The sequence below is a fragment of the Podarcis liolepis genome, assembly GCF_965112155.1.
Source record: "Podarcis liolepis genome assembly, chromosome: 17".
Lineage (NCBI taxonomy): Eukaryota > Metazoa > Chordata > Lepidosauria > Squamata > Lacertidae > Podarcis > Podarcis liolepis.
This window is the reverse complement of record NC_139571.1, coordinates 3,072,480-3,092,774: the sequence shown is the minus strand read 5'-3', so window position 1 is coordinate 3,092,774 and position 20,295 is coordinate 3,072,480. Positions and strand designations below refer to the sequence as shown.

Genomic DNA, 20,295 nt, shown 5'->3' with positions numbered 1-20,295 from the left:
CCTTGGATTAAGTACTTAATTCGTTCTGGAGGTCTGTTCTTAACCTGAAACTGTTCTTAACCTGAAGCACCGCTTTAGCTAATGGGGCCTCCCACTGCCGCCACGCCACCGGAGCACGATTTCTGTTCTCATCCTGAAGCAAAGTTCTTAACCTGAAGCACTATTTCCTGGTTAGCGGAGTCTGTAACCTGAAGCATATGTAACCTGAACAGTTTCAGGTTAAGAACGGACCTCCGGAATGAATTAAGTACTTAACCCGAGGTACCACTGTACTCAAAGCCTTCGTAATTTTTACCTCAGCAATCCTTACTCTAACTCTGTAAAGAGAGGCCATTAGGCATGGCTCTGGTGTCCGTCTTTAAGGTGCTTTGTTGTTTTCTCTCCAGAGCAGGACTGGCCCAAGACATTTTGGCACTTGAGGCAGCCCCCAAAATGGTGCCTCCCACTCTCCACCAGGGAAGGAAGGGTCTACATCAGGGACAAGCAGGGGTGGCAAAGAAAGATTGACATGGGGATTGGCTGCCCTGGTGGACCTGTTGCCTGAGGTGGTCACTACACTTTGTTGTCCTGCCCCAGAGAGTTTCTGCCCTTGCCCACAGCAGTGGGCTGTAATAGCAGCATCTCTGAACAGGAACAGAGACACAGGAGTCAGAAGAAATGGAATAGCAGCAAAGGTTCAGGATTACTAGCAAGCCGTAAGTTTACCTTGCTGGTTAGCTAGCAAGAACTGGAGAATGCAATTTCAAAAACATTCTTATCAGGCTAGGGTTGTGATTAATATGTCATAGTGTACTGAAGTGCACTGGGGAATCACATGCCTATAAAAGTTCAGAAGTGTCAGAACTGCACCTTTGTACAGCTCTGACACTTAACAGAGCCATGGAAGTAACCAACCCTCTTTAGCGGGGCACATTTGACAACTCTGCATGTGTGCATGTTTGGGTGACCCAAATGAAGCTAGTCTGGTGCAGTTAAATGACGGACAGGCTACCCTCTCACACCAAACCATGTTTCTGACAGCACATCCTCTGTGGGGCTGTTGCTACCCTAGCCAGGCATGGGCATGGGACAGGATGTCTGGCCAACTGAGGAGGGAAGCATTATCTTTGCCATGGAAAGGCGCTCCTTAGTCATGATCACTTGATTGTATGTTTCAGAAACTGTCCTTTAGAGTGACAAGAATTTTGCCCATCCTCAGAGCCACTTGGGGCTAGGTGCTGGCATACAGTAGACGGCATAAGGCACTTAGTGACTGTTTAACTTATCACCTGTGACTGTTGAACCCTGACATTTGCTTTGGCAAGAAGAGACTGCCTGTGATCTGCTATGGGGCTTTGCAAAACTTCTGAGGACTATTCTTTTCAAAATGAGTTGGCAAAAGGGAGATCATGGTGTGCTCATGTCAGCAGCATTGCTGCACGGCGCCTTCACACCACATCTATTTATCCTTTCCACCTAAACCCAAGGAAGCTGTCTTGGTTCTAAATCAGTGTCTGTCTGTCATCAGTAATGGTCAGTTGGAAAGCAACACACGGAATAGGGGTTCAGCCTGTGCTGGATGCGGTAACACTCCCCCTGAAGACACAGGTTTGCAATTTGAGTGTGCTCCTGGACTCAGCCCTGAGCATGGAAGCCCAGGTCTCTGTAGTAGCCATTTGCATTTGCAGAGTCAAAGCTAGTGTGCCACCTATGCCAGTTCCTTGCCACTGTGACACACGTCTTAGTTGCATCCCGTTTGGATTACTATAGCATGCTCTATGTGGAGCTGCCTTTGAAAAGTGCTCAGAAAATTCAACTAGCTGTAAGAGCTGCAGCCAGATTGCTGACCGGGTTAATTATGGGGAGCAGACAACTCCCAGTCTCTTGTCACAACAGCTCCAGTGGCTTCCAGTCTGAATCCAGGCGCAATTCAAAGTTCTGCTTATGACCTACACAGCCCTATATGGCTTCGGTCCAAGCCATCTGGAAGACCCTATTCCCTCATGCAAACCTGCCCAGGATTTGAGACCTTTGGGGGAGGCCCTTCCCTTGGTCCTGCCACCCTCACAGGCACGCTTGGTGGGGATTTGGGAGAGGACCTCCTTGGCAGCAGCTGCTCCCAGATAACTTTGGAGCTCTCTCCCGAGAGAAGCCAGACTAGCTCCCTCTTTGCTGTCCTTCCACCAACAGGTGAAGCCCTTCTTATTCCAACAGGCTTTTGTTTTTGTTGTAATTACTGGTAGGTGTTAGTAGATTTTATATATGTATATAGCTTTAATTCTATTAATGTTTAATTGTTTTTTAATTATTATTTTTCCTGTAAGTTGTCTTGTCAAGGAAAAAGGAGGGGTATAAATAATCATCATTATCTTTCATTTTTAAAAAACACAGCTTCTAACCCACCTAGAAAGGAAATTATGGGACAAAGTATGCAGGTACCTTCTAAACATTTTATGTGAAATGAGAGTAAGTGTAATATGGCCACTTCATTTATTTTTTACTGAAAATGAGGAATGTTGCAGCAACACCATCTCTGTGTGTAATCAGTATTGTGTGATCACCACAATCAGGACACAGGTGACTTCCTATGACAAACATAAGGTTGTCTGGTGTGGTCTCTCTCTTTTTGTGTTATGCTGTGCTCTCCATGGGAGCCATTTTGTGACTAGCACCAAAGCACTCCCCAAATCCAAAATGCGCCCACTAGACAAAAAAGGTTGGCAACCCCTGTATACAGTCAAACCTCAGTCCCTGAACGCCTACCATTTTGGAACATTTAGTCTCCATTTCGGAAGCCGAACGGGCTTCTGGAACGGATTATGTTAGACAACCGAGATTTGACTGTAATAATTTTATTTTAGAGCTGTTATCCACCCATAGACCATGGGGACTTCGAACCCTCAGTCAGGTTATGAATACTCGTATTTGTTAAATTTGGGATGCCAACATGGTGCTCTCCATATGCTGTTGGACTCCACCCTCCAGCAGCCTCCAACCACCATGGCCTCTGCTCAGGGATTATTGGAGCTGTAGCCCAGGAACAGCTGGAGGGCATCATGTTGGCCACCCATACATTCAAGTGTATTCCCATCTTACTAAACCCACAGATAATTCTGAATCTGATAATCAGTTGAGGGGTTAAAAAAGTGGGGGAGGTATCATAAGGGAGGTATGTTCGTCACCACTCTGGTGGTATACCTGAGATGACCCCTTTAATTTCACCTATATATTCTTTTGCAAAAAATAAAAGTAAAATACAGGCCTGCACATGGGGGGGGGTGTTTGACACTGTTGCTGGGATAGTGGTGCAAAACCATCTCTTGCTCCCACTACCTGGTGCTTCCATGTTCACAGTTTCTCTCTTCCTCTCACACACGCACACTCACAGTTAACATTTTGTTGGGTAAGCAGCTGTTCTGCGGTGCCCCCACCGCCACCCACCATGGTAGGCCAAGGTAGATAAATTCTGGAATGTAATAGCTGGTGGGTAGTCCTTACAGATGTGGGAAATATTAAAAACATTGCAAGTTTTCAAAAATGAAAATTGTTTTCCATACCTGGTGTTCTGATTGGGCTGTGCCATTGGTCTAAGGCAGTGGTTTTCCAAACTGTGTTCAAGGGTTTCTTATCCAGTTATTTTAATCAAGGGTACAAGACAAGCTTCCCTGAAGGACAATGCTAGAGCTGAACTGAATTAAATTTATTTTGCCACCCTCTTTGTGAGTAGCAAAATGGGTGGTGGTGGATTTTGCAATTTTCCAGGAAATGGTCTGCTGTTCTCAGATGCTAAGGCTATTGAAGTAAGATTCAACTTTCGGTTCAGTTGGCTTGGGGGGCGGGATTTGGGGAGGGGGGACATCCTCTGCCTAAGGCAGCAAAATACATTGGGCTGGTCCTGTGAAGCAGTCTAACTGAACTAACAAACCCTGGGGCATGATTTCTCAAAGAGCCACCCATGAACATTTGATAGTGCAGCAAGGACTCCACTGACACACTTGGCTACAACACCACAATTGTTTTATGACTCCATCTGCTATCACAGCTTAGAGACTAACCTGAGAACCATTTCCCTATAAGAGAGACTTCCTATAACAAGAAATAAGACACTGTTTGCTATGCCTTTGCAAAGGAATATAATATAATATAATTAACAGTACAAGCCCTCTTCGTGTCAGTGTATTGTTTTGAGTTTTGAGTGTGGAAATAGTCATCATTTTGTGCCATTTGAAAGGGATCTTCCTGAAAGTGACAAATTCTGTGTTTATAAGTATTCTGGTGTGTTCTCTGGTCAAGACTGCCTTTCTGCTCAGTCCAAAGTTCTATGTAACTCAAACTTGGGAACAATGTTTTGAAAAGCAGAATATAAATCCCTGAAACAATGTACTCCTGCATCAGTATAAACTGGCACAAAGAAGAGGCCGCTTTGCAACCAACTAAAAGACATCCTCATCCACAACAGAGAAAAAAATATTATATTTTAATGGCAGGGCAGAACAGTTCTACCTTGGTAATGAAAGGCTCAAACAAATCTGTAACATTTACATAGGTTTATAATCCAATTCTAGCACAGAATACAGTACTTACCAACATGAGATGCAACTAGATGACTGCGTAGAATGCATGCTGAGTGCTAAGACTGGGCCTGAACCTTTCTTTTTAACATAAAAAATAGAATTTGTTTCTTTTATATGACCTTACATATATAAAAATGCAGTTGTCACTGTATCTTTATTGGAAGGGGGGGATAAATCAAGTTGCTTGTTTTAACAACCAAAATAAGATAGAAACACCCATAAAGAAAGGACTGCTTTCTTGTAAGGCAAACGTTTTATATAATAAATAGGATACAAGGGTAGGGAGGGAGTTGGTGGATTTCTTTAAACATATACATGTACATTCAGACGGATTTTGTTATTTTCTTACTGAAATAATACAAATTTTCATTTAATAAATTTCTTTTTTTCCTTTTTTAAATATAGTCAGTGCTTTCAGTCTTTTTTTTTTTTTGGCTGTACACAAAACCTACAAAAAGAGCAATCCGTTTTAAAGATTTATTAAACAATCTACTCAATAGTTCTTAAAAGTAATTGTCCCAAAAACACATCAACCAAATGCAAGGTGCGATCCAGAAGTATGGGTGTGGGAGCACAGGAGTGAACAATGAAACATTTTTAACTTGATTTCTAAAACTGTCAATCCCCACACCTACCTGGTTCTATCTGGAGGATTCTTGGAGCATTTTTATTCCCCTAAGGCTAGATATTTGCTGTCCTAGAAATAGGAATTAGTAACATTTGGCGTTAAAAACAAATCAATGGGCCTCCTTTAGATACAGCCCCTCTGACAAGATGTTAAATGCACCTCTGAATCTAGCAGAAAGGTTCATAGGATTCCCCTTTATTGCCCTTGAGGTGCCAGGTCCTTCTGGTTTATTCACCCCCAGCCAAATGAATACTCATGTGAAGGAATCAAGCCACCTCTTGCCACATGGCCCACATGGTGGTGGACTGTTAGAAGCAGCTGTACAAAATACCCTGGGAATGCCTGTTTAAAAACACTCGGCTTGCCACATCCCCAGTTAACCTCCCCTTTTTTACTGCCAACAGACAAGACAAAAGTAAAGTATACGCTCTTCCTCCCTTAAAAATATATATACATACGTCTGAAACACTCAAAAGCGTTTGTGCCTGGAACAATTACTTTACAGAAATGTTCACGATACACACTCGTGGACCATAAAGAAAAAAACACACACAGAGATTTTCACCGACATTCCTTTTTTGACACACCCCCCCCCCCGCAGGGTTGGGGGGAGTGAGGGTGGGGAGATAAAACCCTACACACAATTAGAGTCCCAAACACCACAGGTTTTTTTTGCAACCTCCCCCCGGAAAAAAAAAAGTTATGGGGGGGGGGGAGGGAAATACAACCTCCCTTCCCCACAACAAAAATTGTGTCTCTGGAATTTAAAAATAATAATTAAGGAGTCCGAAAGAGAAAGAAACACCACTGGCTAGAGAGAGAGAGAGAGAGTCGGCTACGTGAGGATTAAGAGCTGTACAGGGTAGCAAGCACTCAGCATACATTTAATAACAGTCCTTGTACTATTTGGTCATATGGTGATCACTACTGAGTTGTGAAGCAGAAGGAAGTTGGTTTGTTGTTAGCGGCATGTCAGTTGACGGAAGCAGGAGAAGAGAATGCCCCCATCCTTCCCCCTGCCCCAGTACGATTGAGGAGGGAGTTTGCCAGGTTTGTTTTTTTTGCACTCACAATGAACCCCCCCCCCAAATGAGACATATTTCCAAGTTGTTCACCTACTCCTCGTGCAGCTACACACAACTGCAGCAAACACGGCCAACCTGCAGAGCTTGGAAAAGGAACTCTGGGCCCTTGATTGGAAGAAAGCCTTATGCAAGTTGATCTACGGAGTGAGAAATCCCCTCTCCCTACTTCAGTTCGGAAGAATAGTCTTCATTCCCTGCCCACCAGTGTCATCTGCACTTGTCTAGATGTATTTATTTTGGAAGAACAGCAGATTTAAGCTACTACCTCAGAATATTGCTGATTTGGCAACTTGCGGGTGGAAGTTGGCAGAGAGCAAACTGTCCTACCCAGCCCTCTTCCCAAGGGTCCCTTGTGGGATGTGGCGAGATCTGGGTAGGGAATAATAATAATAATAATAATAATAATAATAATAATAATAATTTATTATTTATACTCCACCCATCTGGCTGGATTTCCCCAGCCACTCTGGGCGGCTTCCAAAAGAATATTAAAATACTGTGATACATCAAACATTAAAAGCTTCCCTAAACAGGGCTGCCTTCAGATGTCTTCTAAAAAGTCTGGTAGTTGTTGTGCCAGCAAGCCTTCAAATGACTCAGCCTTTGACCTGATGAATGCCAGTAGGGTCCCGTTATCATTGGTGCTACCAGCACTTGGACATTTTAGACTTTATATACAATTATTTATTAGAAAGCAAATCTAATGCCCCCAGATTATCAGTCATGCAAGCATGGGCAGTGCCAGGAAGACGGGAAGCACAAAATCCTACTCGAATAATTCCCTGTCCACGCTGTCGGAATTAAAAAATATAGATGGTGAAATGACTTGTTTCTGTTTGGAAAGACTGCAGTATGAGAAAGAAAGCTCAACCTCCAGACACTCCTTCTTTGCTCCCTTTTCTGGAGCCGCCTCTGCATGTAAGCAAGATGGGAATCACATCGCACTTGTGCCGGCCAAAGGCCTTTGGAAATGAGATCTGGACTTCTGCTAAACTGAGGGGGGAAAGGAGTGTGCGACATGCTTTCAGTTGGTGGGAGGGGAGAGGTATGTGGAGTGTGGCCAATTCCTGCCTGATGCCAGAGGAGGGCTCTCCCTCTCTGTGTGTGGAATTTAACAAGAATTTTGTTTTCTGTAAGGAGGAAGAGATATGCTCTAGACTAGGGGAACAGTACTTGGGGGTTCAGCTGAGAACCAAAAGGAGTTTTCAAACAGCAATGCTATCATGCAAAATTATTTTGCTACTGAAGTGGCCATTAACTGACACAGACAAATCATGCTAATGGTGCTTGTTAAGATTCAAGTCCAACTGGATATAGGTTTGTATGGTCAATTGGAGTCCCTCCTTACGTCCTCCCTCCTTTCCCAAATGAGTGCCCTGCCCTAGAAGTTGACGGAGTGCAAAAAAATTAAAATGTTGGCTATACTCAACCACCTTGTTGGTTTTCCTCTCTTGAGACAAGAGAGGAAACCCCCTTTCAGAAATGGAAAACAGCCAGGGTTAAAAGGCAGTTCAGCTCTGTAATGGAGAAAAATTACTGGCAGGCAGGTTTGATGGGTCAGTTTTATTTCCCCTTGTCCTATGATATCAAATACCAGGAAAAATGGTCAAGAAGCAACATATAATAAATTCTCAACAGACCATATCATTCCTTGCTTGTTGGTCTGTTGTCCTTTTGTTTGATAGTGGTGCAATAAGCAGAAAAAGCAACCCCTCATTTATAATGCAATATACAGATATATAAAATTAGACATTTTTTCTGTGTCTACTTGGGTGCCTTAAAAAAAACAACACACATACACACAAACAAACAAACGGAAAGTAAATCCCCAAACAAAAGAGTTAGGCCTAATGTTAAACTCTACACATTATTGGATAATAATTGAAACCGACGAAAAGTTTATTTTCACTTGACACAGAAACATTGGGTGGTTCACAATGCTAACAAGGTAGAAACCTCTTGCGCAGTCTCTCAAACGCCAGGCACTATCCACATTCGTCTTTGAGGCTGAGCTGGGTGGAAGTGGGCAGAGCTGGGAGCAGAGGTGGAGCTCACAACTCTCTATCCCTGTAAATAAGAGGACCTAGATTGCCAGACTACAACTGGTGTAACTCACTCGGGGAGAAGCAGCCAGCAGCAATAGCATCATTAGGTTAGTGGGGGATGGGGAGAGGCCAGGACTTACTTCACACCCCACTATTAACTTTTCATTGCACTTTGAGGATCTTTTTTCTTTGGGCTGAACTAAATTTTTGGTGGAAGACCCAGATGTGAAAACAACTGCAAAGTGGAGCAGCAGAAAGGATGCCAACTGCAGCAGTTGGGGGGAGGGAGAGAAAAGAGAGAAGGGAAAAAGGCACGCAGGATTATAACCTTCTTCCGGGTTGTTGTTTCTCCAGTGCAAAGAAACTCCCTGCTCTGGCCACTTTGTAGTTGTCTGGAAGAAACCCAGGTCTGCCACCAACATCAAGTTTGGCCTTACATCACTGACAAAAATCTACCCCTCTTCTTTTTCCAGTACTACATCACACCAAGAAGGAGGATAATGGCATGTAGATGCCATCCTTTCACTTGTCTGGAATGTAGACACATGGGATCAGGATACTCCATGGTTTTGCAAGCTCTTTAAACCTAGATAGTGGTATGTGATTAGGCATTGGGGTGGTTCGAGTGTGGAACTGGGTATTGCTGTTCTAGCTTGGTATCTTCCAACATGTACACTTGCCCCTAGACACGTTTTCTATCCAAAAACATCTAACTTCAATTAAGTTGTACACGGAGGCTTTCTTTTTAAAAATATATGGATCTCTATTTGTAGCTTTTGTTTAGTCTCCCCACTTGGCTACATATGGCTCATAACCCCTTCTACCCTCACTGCCAGTACCATGTGGTTTGCAATGGGCTTGTGGCTCATTGAAGACAGACTATTTTTCTCTCTTGACTTTAAAGTGCATCAATCTCTCCATGAAAAAACAACTAAAAAGAAATAAAATATTTCTCCCATGAGGGCAATTGCCTGCCTCAACAAATCAATTTGCTTTTGATCTGCCACCTGTACATGTTTTTGAAGCTGGGATAATTTTGGAACACAGAGGTGAAGTCACATCTATCTGTGACAGAAAGAGCCACGTTTTCTAAATGGTCTCTGCCAAATAGTGAGGAAAGCCCGAGGAGACCTCTTCAAAGCCTAATGTTGGCAACATTGATTCCCTGTGGCAGTCTACAGAAGACATAGCAAAACATATTGCCCGATAGCTCCAAATGCTGGGTGTGTTTCCTGCAAAGCTAGATCTCCACTTTGCAGCATAAGAGGGGCTGTTATGAATCCCAGAAAGGTAGTGGAATGCAACAATGGCCTGCACCTGAAGGAAGTTTAGACCAAGGGCACTCTCAGGGTTAAACTGACATGGTAGTGGCAGACCTTCTTGTTTAAACACATCTGTCCCCAGCCATGCATAGAACAAGGAGGTGTGGGTCTAATTTTCAGAGCAGAAGCAGCACACATGAAGCAGGTGGAGGAACCTGAACCCACCCTGGGCCTGCTTACCAACCCCTAGCCGCCTCTCCACAGGCACTGTTCTCCCATCCCATAAGATCCAACATGTAATCAGATCTTAGCTGGGAAGAAAGCTGAGAAGAGAAGGGTATGTGCCAGAGAGAGGGTGTGCAAGGAGAAAGCAAGAGGCACATACATGTGCCCACATGTTATCTCTCCCCTGCTCACACAATCATTTTAACAAATACAGATTTGCTGCCACCTAGTCTGACTCTCAGTCATCAGCTGGACTGAGTGGAATTTCAGAGAAGGCCCATTCTGAGAAAGGAAGGGTTGCTGCCACCACTATTTTTATTCTGCCCATTATTTAGTCCCAAGGTTGCCCTGTTTTTTTCAGGACGGCAATGCCTAGCTACTTCACCCATGATACTTCTGTGGAAACCTTAGCTGCAATAATTCATTTCCAGGGGCAATGCACTGCAGATTCAAAACGTGTCAAACCAGTGGCAGTCCCGGAGTGGAGTGAAGTGCAAAGTTCTGTTCTCTATTTACGAAAAACCCTTCATAACTCAAAAGAATTAGTAAACGAGGGAGGGTTTCTCATGCGGACTTGGAGGTTGGAGCCTGGACAGCTTCATCCTGGACCAGCGTCAGGTGAAAAAACCTCCCCAAAGAACTTGAGACCAAAGGGAACTATATTTTCTCCACCCCAGGTTTCCCATAGCCTGGTGAATACTTGTTCATTTCCCACCCACCTACCCCATTATATTTGTGCCTTTTAAAAAAATAATCAAAGAAAAGCCCTTTGAGAAGTTGTTGGGTTTTTTGTTTTTTGTTTTTGTTATCACAAAGCCATTTTCTCCCCCACTTCTTTGTACTTTCTACCATGTTTCCACAGCAGTATCCTCAGACAGCCACTTCCACCCAAGTGAATGATGAACTGGCCTTCCCTTAGAGCGGGTGCGGGTGGGTATATTCCAGAGTCTGTGATTAGCAGCAGACTTCAGTCCAATCACTAGCAAAGGATTTCTCCCAGAAGAACAAAAATTAGAAGCTATCCCCAACCTTTCTGCCAATTGCTGAGTTATATACATGGGAAGAAAAGAAAAATCAAAATTTGGCTTTGACTGTGGTGCCAGCGCAGGAAGCCAAGCAAAAATGAGCAATTCAGTAAATTGTTGCAGTGAAGGCAGTCCCAATCCTAACTGGTCCTCCCACTATGAACCTGGAGTCTCTCAGTTATGACTAGTGCATTACCCTTTATCTATACTTAATAAGTGCAAGGGGGGGAGTCTTTTGACAGTTGCCACAAACGGAAGGAATTTTACTCTACTTATCTGGTGAATAGGCAAAAAGGGAAAACATAAAAATAAGTTGTCTCCACACTGAGGTCTCTCTCTAAGGGCCAAAAATAGGCATGCCTCCAGAGATCCTTCAACATTTTTTAATTTTTAATTCCAAGAATCTGCAGGAGGCTCCAATTTTTATTGGAAAAGAGGTGCTGAGGGAGAGGGTGGCTATACTGGCCACATGGCCATTTTCTTGATCTAAATTCTGCCCCTCTTATGCGGGGGGGGGATGGGGACGGGGCAGTACTGTGCAGGTACCTGTATCCCCTCACAAGCAGGGAAAATAGCAGCTTGGATGGGATGGGAATTAAGCTGTGTACACATTGAACATTTAAAGTGCACCCCCCCCAAAAAAGAATCCTGGGAACTTTAACCTGTTAAGTGTGATGGGAATTGTGGCTCTTTTTAGGGGCAGGCGTCTTTGGGGAAGTCATGTGCTTTATATGTACAGTCGTACCTCGGGTTAAATATGCTTCAGGTTGAGCATTTTCAGGTTGCATTCCGCAGCGACTCAGAAGTAACGGAATGGGTTACTTTCGGGTTTTGCTGCTCACACATGCGCAGACTCTCAAAATGGCGTCATGCGCATGCGCAGAAGTGGTGAATCACAACCCGCGCATGCGCAGACACGGGTTGTGTTCTGCTCAGGATGCGAACGGGGCTTGGAACGGATCCCGTTTGCATCCAGAGGTACCACTGTATGGTGTGTATGCACCAAAGACAACCAGCGCAGGGGTTGGATGAGAAGGAGAGAGTTAAATACCCTCTTCCTCAGCACTGCTGCTGTGATCAAAAGCAGAGCCTCCTGCGGCTTTAAGTTGTTTTTTTAAAAACAAATAAATAAAAATCTGATCATGAAGGTCCAGAATCATATCTATTTTGGCCCTCAAAGAGCTGCAGAACAAGATGGGGCTTGTTCTAATCCTTTTGCACCACCACAAAGTGACAACAATTTCAGAGATAACTCTTTCTAGTTCCTGCCCAGACTGCTGGCTTGGACCCATACTCCCCCATCTTGTTCTTGGGGTACTTTGCTACTGCCTAGAATGGAGGGGGCACAGATCCTGTCTGTACTACATATGCAGTTAAAAACAAAAACAAGCACACTGAAGTGGTCAATGCTTCCCTACCCCTCCTCTTCTATCTTCTGCAGACAGAAAAACAAAACAAAGGAGACATCCATTTGAAACCAAGTCCCCTCCCCAAGGTACACTACTCTTCTGCTGAGCTCTCTGTCCCTGGGGAGTGAGGTGTGCTCAACTGTCATGGAAGAGCTTGGTTGCCAGCCATAAGGAAGTCCTTGTAAATGACAAATACTAGGCTTCTCAGTGAAGCCACTGCCACATATCAATCCCAGCACAGAAGATCAGGTAGTTTTAGAAACATTCAGCTACCTTCCTGCCCCAGAACTAAGGTGGAGAGGTCAGCCAGAATTCCATCAAAATGTCCCGCTCCAGTACACACAGGCACACTCTTTCATGCCGTTGCCTCACAGAAGGTGGGCAAAGGCCTCCATTAGTGCAAACAGTTCCCTAAACTAACATCATTGACAAGAACTGGAAGAACATCTCATTTTAACTCTTAGCATATGACAAGCACACGCACACACGTACACGCTTCAGCACACTCAGATTGCTTCAACAAAATCAAAAGGCCTCTCCTTTGGGGATAGACGTAGGAAAGGAGGACATTCTTACAAAGTTGCCCCCAGTATCCCAGTGGTCTCTTAGCAGCACAACTGTCCTTGGGGGAGAGAAAAACTTTCCTATCTGCTGGTCTAATTGGCAAAAGGGGGGTATTGGTTCCCCAGGACGCCACAGTCCCATCTCTTTCTCTCTCGTGTGTACACACACATCCTACTGAAAACTACAGAAATCCAACTAAGACTGGACAACTACATTACATGGCACTAGGGAGGTGGAGTGGAATACACACATGCCCACCCTCCCCACAATCTGTCCACCAGGCCTCTGTAATGTGGAGGGCAAGCAGGATCAGGGCGACAGGCCAGAGTTTGGAGCTGCCCCTCCCCTGCCAAACAGCTTGCCTTGTCAGTAGTATATGCAGCAAAGCATGGCAGAAGGGGCTGGTGGGGGTGTGGGGGGAGAGAAGAGGGTGCCCCCATTCTGTAGAAAAAGTGCAAAGTGGCTTCCAGCTCTGGGAGGCATGTCTCTGCACCCCACACTGTGCTTGTCTGTATTGAAAATGGGGGAAGGATTGGAACAGAGGAAGAATAGTTTTGGAGTAGCTGAATGGTTGAAAGCCAGGGCACTCTGGGGAAAGGGGAGTCCTGCCCAGCAGCTGCCTGGAGTCTCATCTGGGTGTGGGGGGCTGGGAGTGCCTGTCTCTCTCTTTGTTTCCTCTGGCGCTCACTTGCTCACTCACCCCCCTCAAAGTCAGCTGACCCGCTCTGACACAGGTGTCCTGGTGTCCACGGCCTCGTCCCTGTTTGTGGGCCGGGGCAAGGCCGCGGAGGACGACACAGTGTCTTTGCGCTCATGTTTGTAGGGCACTGCTGTGCCGCTGGGCTGAGTCTTAGGTGGCTCCTTTGGGCAGCCATCACTTTCCGGAGCCCTCTCCTCTTTGCAGCTCTTGCTGCTCAAGTCCTGGGGCTCAGCTGGAAGGCTCCTGCTGTCCTTGGGGCTTTCAGGGGACTGAGAAGGGGAGCTGCCCTGGGCCTCCGAAGGCGGCTGATGGGGAGGATGGTGCTGATCCTTCTTGCCAGGGGAGGAGGAAGGGGCAGAGGTTGGTACGGCATTGCCACCCCGCCCTTTAGGACTGCTTTCCTTGCTGCGGCGCCCTGGGCTCTTGGCAGCCGTTCGCTGTCCCTTGGGGCTCCGCTCCCCTGTGTTGCTTGGAGGAGGTGGGCTTGGCTTGGCTATCTCTATGCTAACAGCCTCACGTGTCTTGCGCTTCTTGATGGGCAACACTGTCTCCCGGACCGCCTGGACAACCGGCTCCTTGACTGCTTTCTTTTTGGCTTCGGCAACTACCACTGCTGCTCCACTGCCTGGCTTACGCCCCCGTTTCTTAGGCACAGCCTGGGGGTCCGATTCAGATTTCCGCTTGCGCCCAGGACGCTTGATCACCATGACCTGTGTGGAGGTGGTGGCCCCACCAGTGCCTTCTGCCTTGGCTCCTGCTGGAGAGGACTGCAAAGGCATCTTGACCAGCAGTTTTCCAGAACTCTTCTCAATCACCCGCTTCACTTGCACACCTTCCGAGGCAGCTCCTCGGGGCTTGGCAGAGCCACTGCCCTTTGGTCGGCCCCGCCCACGACCTGTGCCAGCCGTTTTAGTGATTTTGGGTTTCTTCGGAGGCTTCTGTTCTCGCCGTGACGGACTCCCACGTCCAGTCACCGTGAAATCGAAATCATTAGGATCCAGAGAGGTGTCCCCCACCTTTCCAAAATAGGCAATGAGCTCAACTTTGGAGCGGAAGGCCTTGCCCTGGGGGCTGCATTTGCAAGAGCCGGAGATATGAAAAAGGACAAAAAGAAAAAGGGAGAGGGGAGGAAGAACAGAAGGAAAATTAATGGAATTACACTACAAATGCATACTTCAAGTTTACTTCCTGACTTGAAAAAGTCTCTGCTTTTGAGGAAGGTGCACAAAACCCTGTAGTGGACAACCTTGTACATGCTCTGTACTAACTGAATAAATCCAACATTTATGGAGGTGTCCAATAAATCCTTCAAATTGGTAACAAACATACTTAAGAAAGAAGTAGGGTGTGAGGTCATTTGATTGCTTTTCTGTAGGCTAGGCTCTGTTTCTCCTCACTTTTGCTTCTGTACCTGGCATTTGGAGGGGGTGGGGTGGTGGTGGTGGAAGGAGAGTGACAGCTAGTTTGTTAATTCTGTTTTGGGGTTTCTTCCCTACAAACACCTGGTATATTATCTGATTAAAAAAAGTTTATCTGATGCTTTATTATTTCAGGCCTATCCTTTCTTTCCTCCCACTTTAAATTCAGTGGGAGAGGGAAGTGGTTTCCTGACTGTCACAGTGGACAGCCAATCGCTGCTGGGTAAATTTAGCTTCTTCTAAAATGGGGTGTGTGTGTGTGTGTGTGTTTCGTGTGCAATGTCACAGGAAGGCTAGCTGCTGGATTTAACGATGTCCAGTCTCCACTGCTAGATAACAGGGATAACCCTGCTCATGAATCTCACTGAGAAATCTGTCTAGCCACTGCCCTGGGTGCTATCACATCATCTTCAGCTGGGAAGCACCTTGGAGAATTGCTGCCAGTCTGCACAGACAATATTGGGCTACAGAGATCAATTATTATGGCTTGAGCTTCCTATGTATGCTGAGCCTGATGGTGGACGTAGAATCCTAGTCTTGCAACTAGGGGCTCATCCACACTTTCGCTTGTCCCATGCCTGAAAAGCATGGGTCTGAGCGGTTTTCCATTTATCCTGTGCTTTCTAGGCATAGGTCCAAGCAGTTTTACATTTGCTCTGCAGCTTTCCCCTGGAAGACACGCTCTTTACCACTGAATCAGAACAAATGACATTCCACAGAAAACCTGATGGCCATTTGGTCTGATTCAGTTCAAGGGAAGCAGCAGAGCCAAGAGAGTTGTGCTTGAGCCCTATGATGGGGAATGAGCAGAGATTTTATGAGAAAATGGATGCAGGTGGTCTTTCTAATGCTTTCAGGCAAACATGAGGAAAAAGAAAAATGTTACCTTTTTTAATCAAATGACAATGGCTGAAATTTCGCCTTCATACAGTGCATGGATTCAAAATTAGCTTTTCAAAAGTAACACAAAGCAGAAAGTATGCTTAGGCTGTCAGTAGGTTTTTAGAGACTTTGGCAGCTGTACTAATTTTCCATTTTTAGGAAATTATTAATGTAAGGAAGGTAAATGTTAAGGGGAAAATGACGTTAACTCCACCTGCAATCTGAAACGGTACAGGGGAGTTAAAATGCACATACACTCACACTGTGGGATTCAATAGAATTAAAGTACCAACTAGTTGAGCTCACAACAAGCAAATGTTCAGCAAGAGCTATGGTCTGCAAGTTATGCTCCCAGACCTGAAGGCCAGAGTGTGGGGACTAGTTATGGTTACTTACTGGTGAGAAGAAGGCATTGCACATGCTCAGGGGCACTTCTTGTCACATGTTCCAGGGCTGAAGCATGGCACAAATCAAATTCTAGAACTAGACCTAAGCACTGATTTCAATTTAAGCCTTGAAAAGCAGTACATGTTGTGAGCAATACACATCCTCCACTGTCACTCACTTGATAAGGTAGACGTCATACTTCCCCGCTGAGCGACCAGACTTCCTCTGCTTAAGCTTGCGGGTCCAGCCTTCCGGCAAGGTGGGGTCATCATACATCGGCCCACGGTCCCGAATGACAGAACGGCGCTGTTTTGGAGATGCAGAGGCTTCGGGTACAGCTGGAGCAGTCCCAGCTCCTTCCGACATCTCTGCCTTGCCTGCTTCAGCTGGTTCTGCAGAAGGCTGTGCAAGCTCATGCTGCTTTTCCTCTTTCCGCTCCTTTTTGAATTTTTTGGCTTTTGGCGACTTATCCTTGGGACTCTGTAAGTCTTGGTCCTCAGATCTTTCTTCCCTGCAAGGGAAAGAAAAGCTCACATTAGTTCTAAGTATGCCTCAGAGCAAAATAGATAAAGGATGTATGGGTGAAGTCAGTGCTCTTTTTCTGGGGGGGACGCAGGGGTACACATATCCCTAAACATTTTGTGAATCTAAGTTTGGCCTCATTGAGAGGCAGTATTTCAATATGAATAGGAAAATGAGAGCACCCCTAAATATTTTTAAAGAAAAAAGCACTGGAACGATTCATCCAACTACAGCTACAGTCAGCACAGAGCCAAAACAACACTTATAAAGCACACCCACCCATCACATCTTTTGGGAGCACAGTCTCAGTCTACTGGGGATTCAGTAGATAGAAACAAGAAATTTGAGCACTCTGGTGTAGCACAAAATGATTATGGGCTATTAATGGGTTGAGCCTCAAAAATTCCTAAGATTTATTGCAGATATCTCCTGAACTGTTTATATGAAGCCATTGTACTGGGCACCAGGAAGGCCTTCTTTAGAACAACATACTCCTGTATTGGAAGAACTGAACACATTTTTTCCAGCAAAAACAATGTAAATAAACACCAGCCCTAAATCACTGCCTTTCTATTCATCTTTGAAAGTGAAAAAAATAATAATATAAGAGTACAGCCCCATACAGAAAATTAGTACAGAAAATGTTTTACTGCTTTTTTTATATAGCTGATGCTCCATTCTCCACTGCTAAAAAACCAGGGTTGGGTTTTTCTTTTGCTCCCCACCCTCCATTTGACTGTTCAGAGGGAGAACATAACGATGAGGAACTACAAGGCTTGGTTCTTCAAGAGCTTGGTTCACCCACTGTTAAAACTTTTCTGCTCTGGCAAAGAAGATGAAGTAACAGGCAGCAGCAGCTCAAAGAAAATACCATATTCTTCGCCCTATAGGACACACTTTTTCCCCTCCAAAAATGAAGGGGAAATGTGTGTGCGTCCTATGGGGCGAATGCAGGCTTTCGCTGAAGCCTGGAGAGCGAGAGGGGTCGGTGCGCACCGACCCCTCTCGCTCTCCAGGCTTCAGGAAGCTATCCACAAGCCTTGCGAGCCCAGCGGGAGTTGCCGCCGGGCTCGCAAGGCTTGCGGGCAGCAGCCTGCAGCCCAAAGCATGGGGCGCCCTCCGGAGTTGCCGCCGGGCTCACAAGGCTTGCGGATAGCAGCCTGCAGCCCGAAACCTGGGGAGCGCAGCGGAGCATGCCCCGGGCTTCGGGCAGCTCTCTGCAACCCTTGGGAGCCTGGCACGAAGTTGCACCGGTCTCCCCAGGGTTGCGGAGAGCTGCCTGCATCCTGAAGCCTGGGGGCGCGCTGTTCAGCACTCCCCAGAGTTCGGGCAGCTCTCCGCAAGCCTGGGGAGACCAGCGCGACATCCCGCCGGGCTCCCTAGGCTTGCAGATAGCAGCCTGTTCTGGGGGCTGGGGTCGGGGGAAGCTTGGGCTTCCCCCGCCCCAGCCCCGCGCTTGGGGGGGAAATAATTTATTTTCTTTATTTCCCCCCAAAAAAACTAGGTGCACCCTATGGGCCGGTGTGCCCTATGGGCCGAAAAATACGGTAACTTCCAGAGACTGAAATAGGGCTGCAAATTTGCTCAGACACCCAAGTACTTAGCTACCTGCAGCTCTCTCTTCAGTCCTGAAGGGATGAAGAAAATCCTGAGACTGATGCTTAGGCACTAATTGTTGTCCAGATTTGCTAAGTAGATCAGCACAATATCCATACAGGAAATCTATTCCTAGAATATGGAAAGAATATGCAGACCACAAAATTCACACAGGTAGATCTAATATAAAGGCCTCCTCCATCCAACCCCCCCCCCCCACATCTCCCTTTCCTTCACAGGGAGGGGAATCTGGCAGCTATGATAAACAAAAATATGGGAGGTCTTCCAAAGGAAGTGCCTAGATCTTCAGGCTATAATTACTGCAGCGGAGAAGCAGCATTTGGAAGATCACGTTGCTTTCTTTCTCCCAGAGCAGTGCAGAAATCACGCAAGACTACAGAGAGGGGATGTTGCTTGTTCACAAATGGAAGACAGCCTGCTGTGCTCTCAAAACAGTAATGGTGGTACATGAAAGAGAGCTATCCATCTCTGGCTATACCAGATGAATACAGCTGAATTTCCACTAATATCAGAGGTGGTGGTACAGTTCAGCAATGGTTTCACCTTTGTAAGCTATGATAATCTGTTTTTCCTTTCAGTGTTAGCAAAACAGCACTGAGTGGTTAGCACATCAACACAGCTATCCTCCTCTTCATGCATTCTGGCAAAATCTTCATTGAAGATTCATTCACTAAGGCACATGGACAGATACACTTGCAGTCTGTGTACTAAATTAAATAACTCTGGGAACTCCTGCAACTGCCAAAGCGGGTTGGAACTGCTATTTTAATTTCATGTGGTATAGTGAAGGGAGGAGGCAGGGGGAGTCCTTGCTGATATCTGGCAGTCACCCAACCAGTTAGACTCCACTTATGGGCAGAAACCCAGCCACTTCCTCAGAGAGCTTGTATTAGACCACAAGCCCCTGGCACACAACATCCTGCCTTTTAGCTGGGGCACAGGTACTATTTATTATCAATTTTTTTCAACAGAAAAGTAAAATAACATATCAGATGATGTATCGTGTAAATTAGTTAAGTTTCATGTTTACAATTCTGAACAAGCCAGGAATGCAAGTCAGCATTCAGCAATGCCAAGTGTTACCCTATTATTATGCACCTGCAAAAGCAGTTTTTTGTTTAGGCAAGCCTACCCATACACGTACATTGGACATATTAATCAATCTCCTTTACTGGCACAGAGAAAGTGCATCGTATACATAGATCAGAACACAACACAATAAACGAAATATAGCAGGAGATATTTTAGGGTAAAACTGTCTAGACATCATGAGGTACGAAAATGACTCTTAGGACCCATGGTAATGTAATTTCATGGCATCACTCAAAAATCTTGCCACATTTATAGTCATTCAGAAAATATTAAAGACTTTATTAGCCAAAAAAAAATATCTTGCCACATTCTCCACAATGTCATTCCTTCAATTATTCAGCAGATAAGACACCTTGGAAGAGTCAGTGCAATAAATCCCCTCCTTCAATAAGGGGGCCAAATAATTATCATATATTTTTATATAAAATGGGCAATAAAATAAAACGTGTGTGATGGATTTGACCTGTTTTGTGACACAAGGGCAGTATCTTTCAGAATATGGGATTTTTGAAAATCTACCTTGCAAAATTGCAGCTGGTGAGATGTTACACCTTGTGAGGGAAAGAGTTCTGCGCAGGTGAGAATTGTAAAGGTGAGGTAAACAGAGAGTGTCCTGGCCAAACGAGGGTGGAATTCCCAACCCCAATGGGGAACAGATTTTATTGCCTGCGCTGCTAAGGGTTGGGAACTCAATCTCTAGGATTCTGCGCTTGATTGTCTGGAATGCTTCCAACTGTGGGAGCAAAAGCAGCGACTTGAGTGATAGGCCACAGGTTTTGATTTTGCTCTCAATGCAAGCTAACCATTTGGAGTGGTGGGATTCTGTCAGCATGTTGAAAATTAAAGGCAACAGGTCGGACATGAAATGTAGGTGGAGCCAG

General features: G+C 45.5%; 1 protein-coding gene across 4 annotated transcripts in view; it reads right to left on the bottom strand.

Annotated features, from left to right (window-relative positions):
- Positions 1 to 4,437: 4,437 nt before the first annotated feature.
- Positions 4,438 to 20,295, bottom strand: part of MECP2 (methyl-CpG binding protein 2) — an 89,192-nt gene continuing 73,334 nt past the window's right edge. For all 4 annotated transcript variants that reach the window (XM_083482564.1, XM_083482565.1, XM_083482563.1 and 1 more), the window contains 2 exons: positions 16,362 to 16,694; positions 4,438 to 14,567 (listed from right to left, as the gene is read on the bottom strand). In XM_083482564.1, the coding sequence (XP_083338690.1) occupies positions 13,508 to 14,567; positions 16,362 to 16,694 (1,393 nt within the window). In that variant the 3' untranslated portion in view covers positions 4,438 to 13,507. The remainder of the gene's footprint in view (positions 14,568 to 16,361; positions 16,695 to 20,295) is intronic.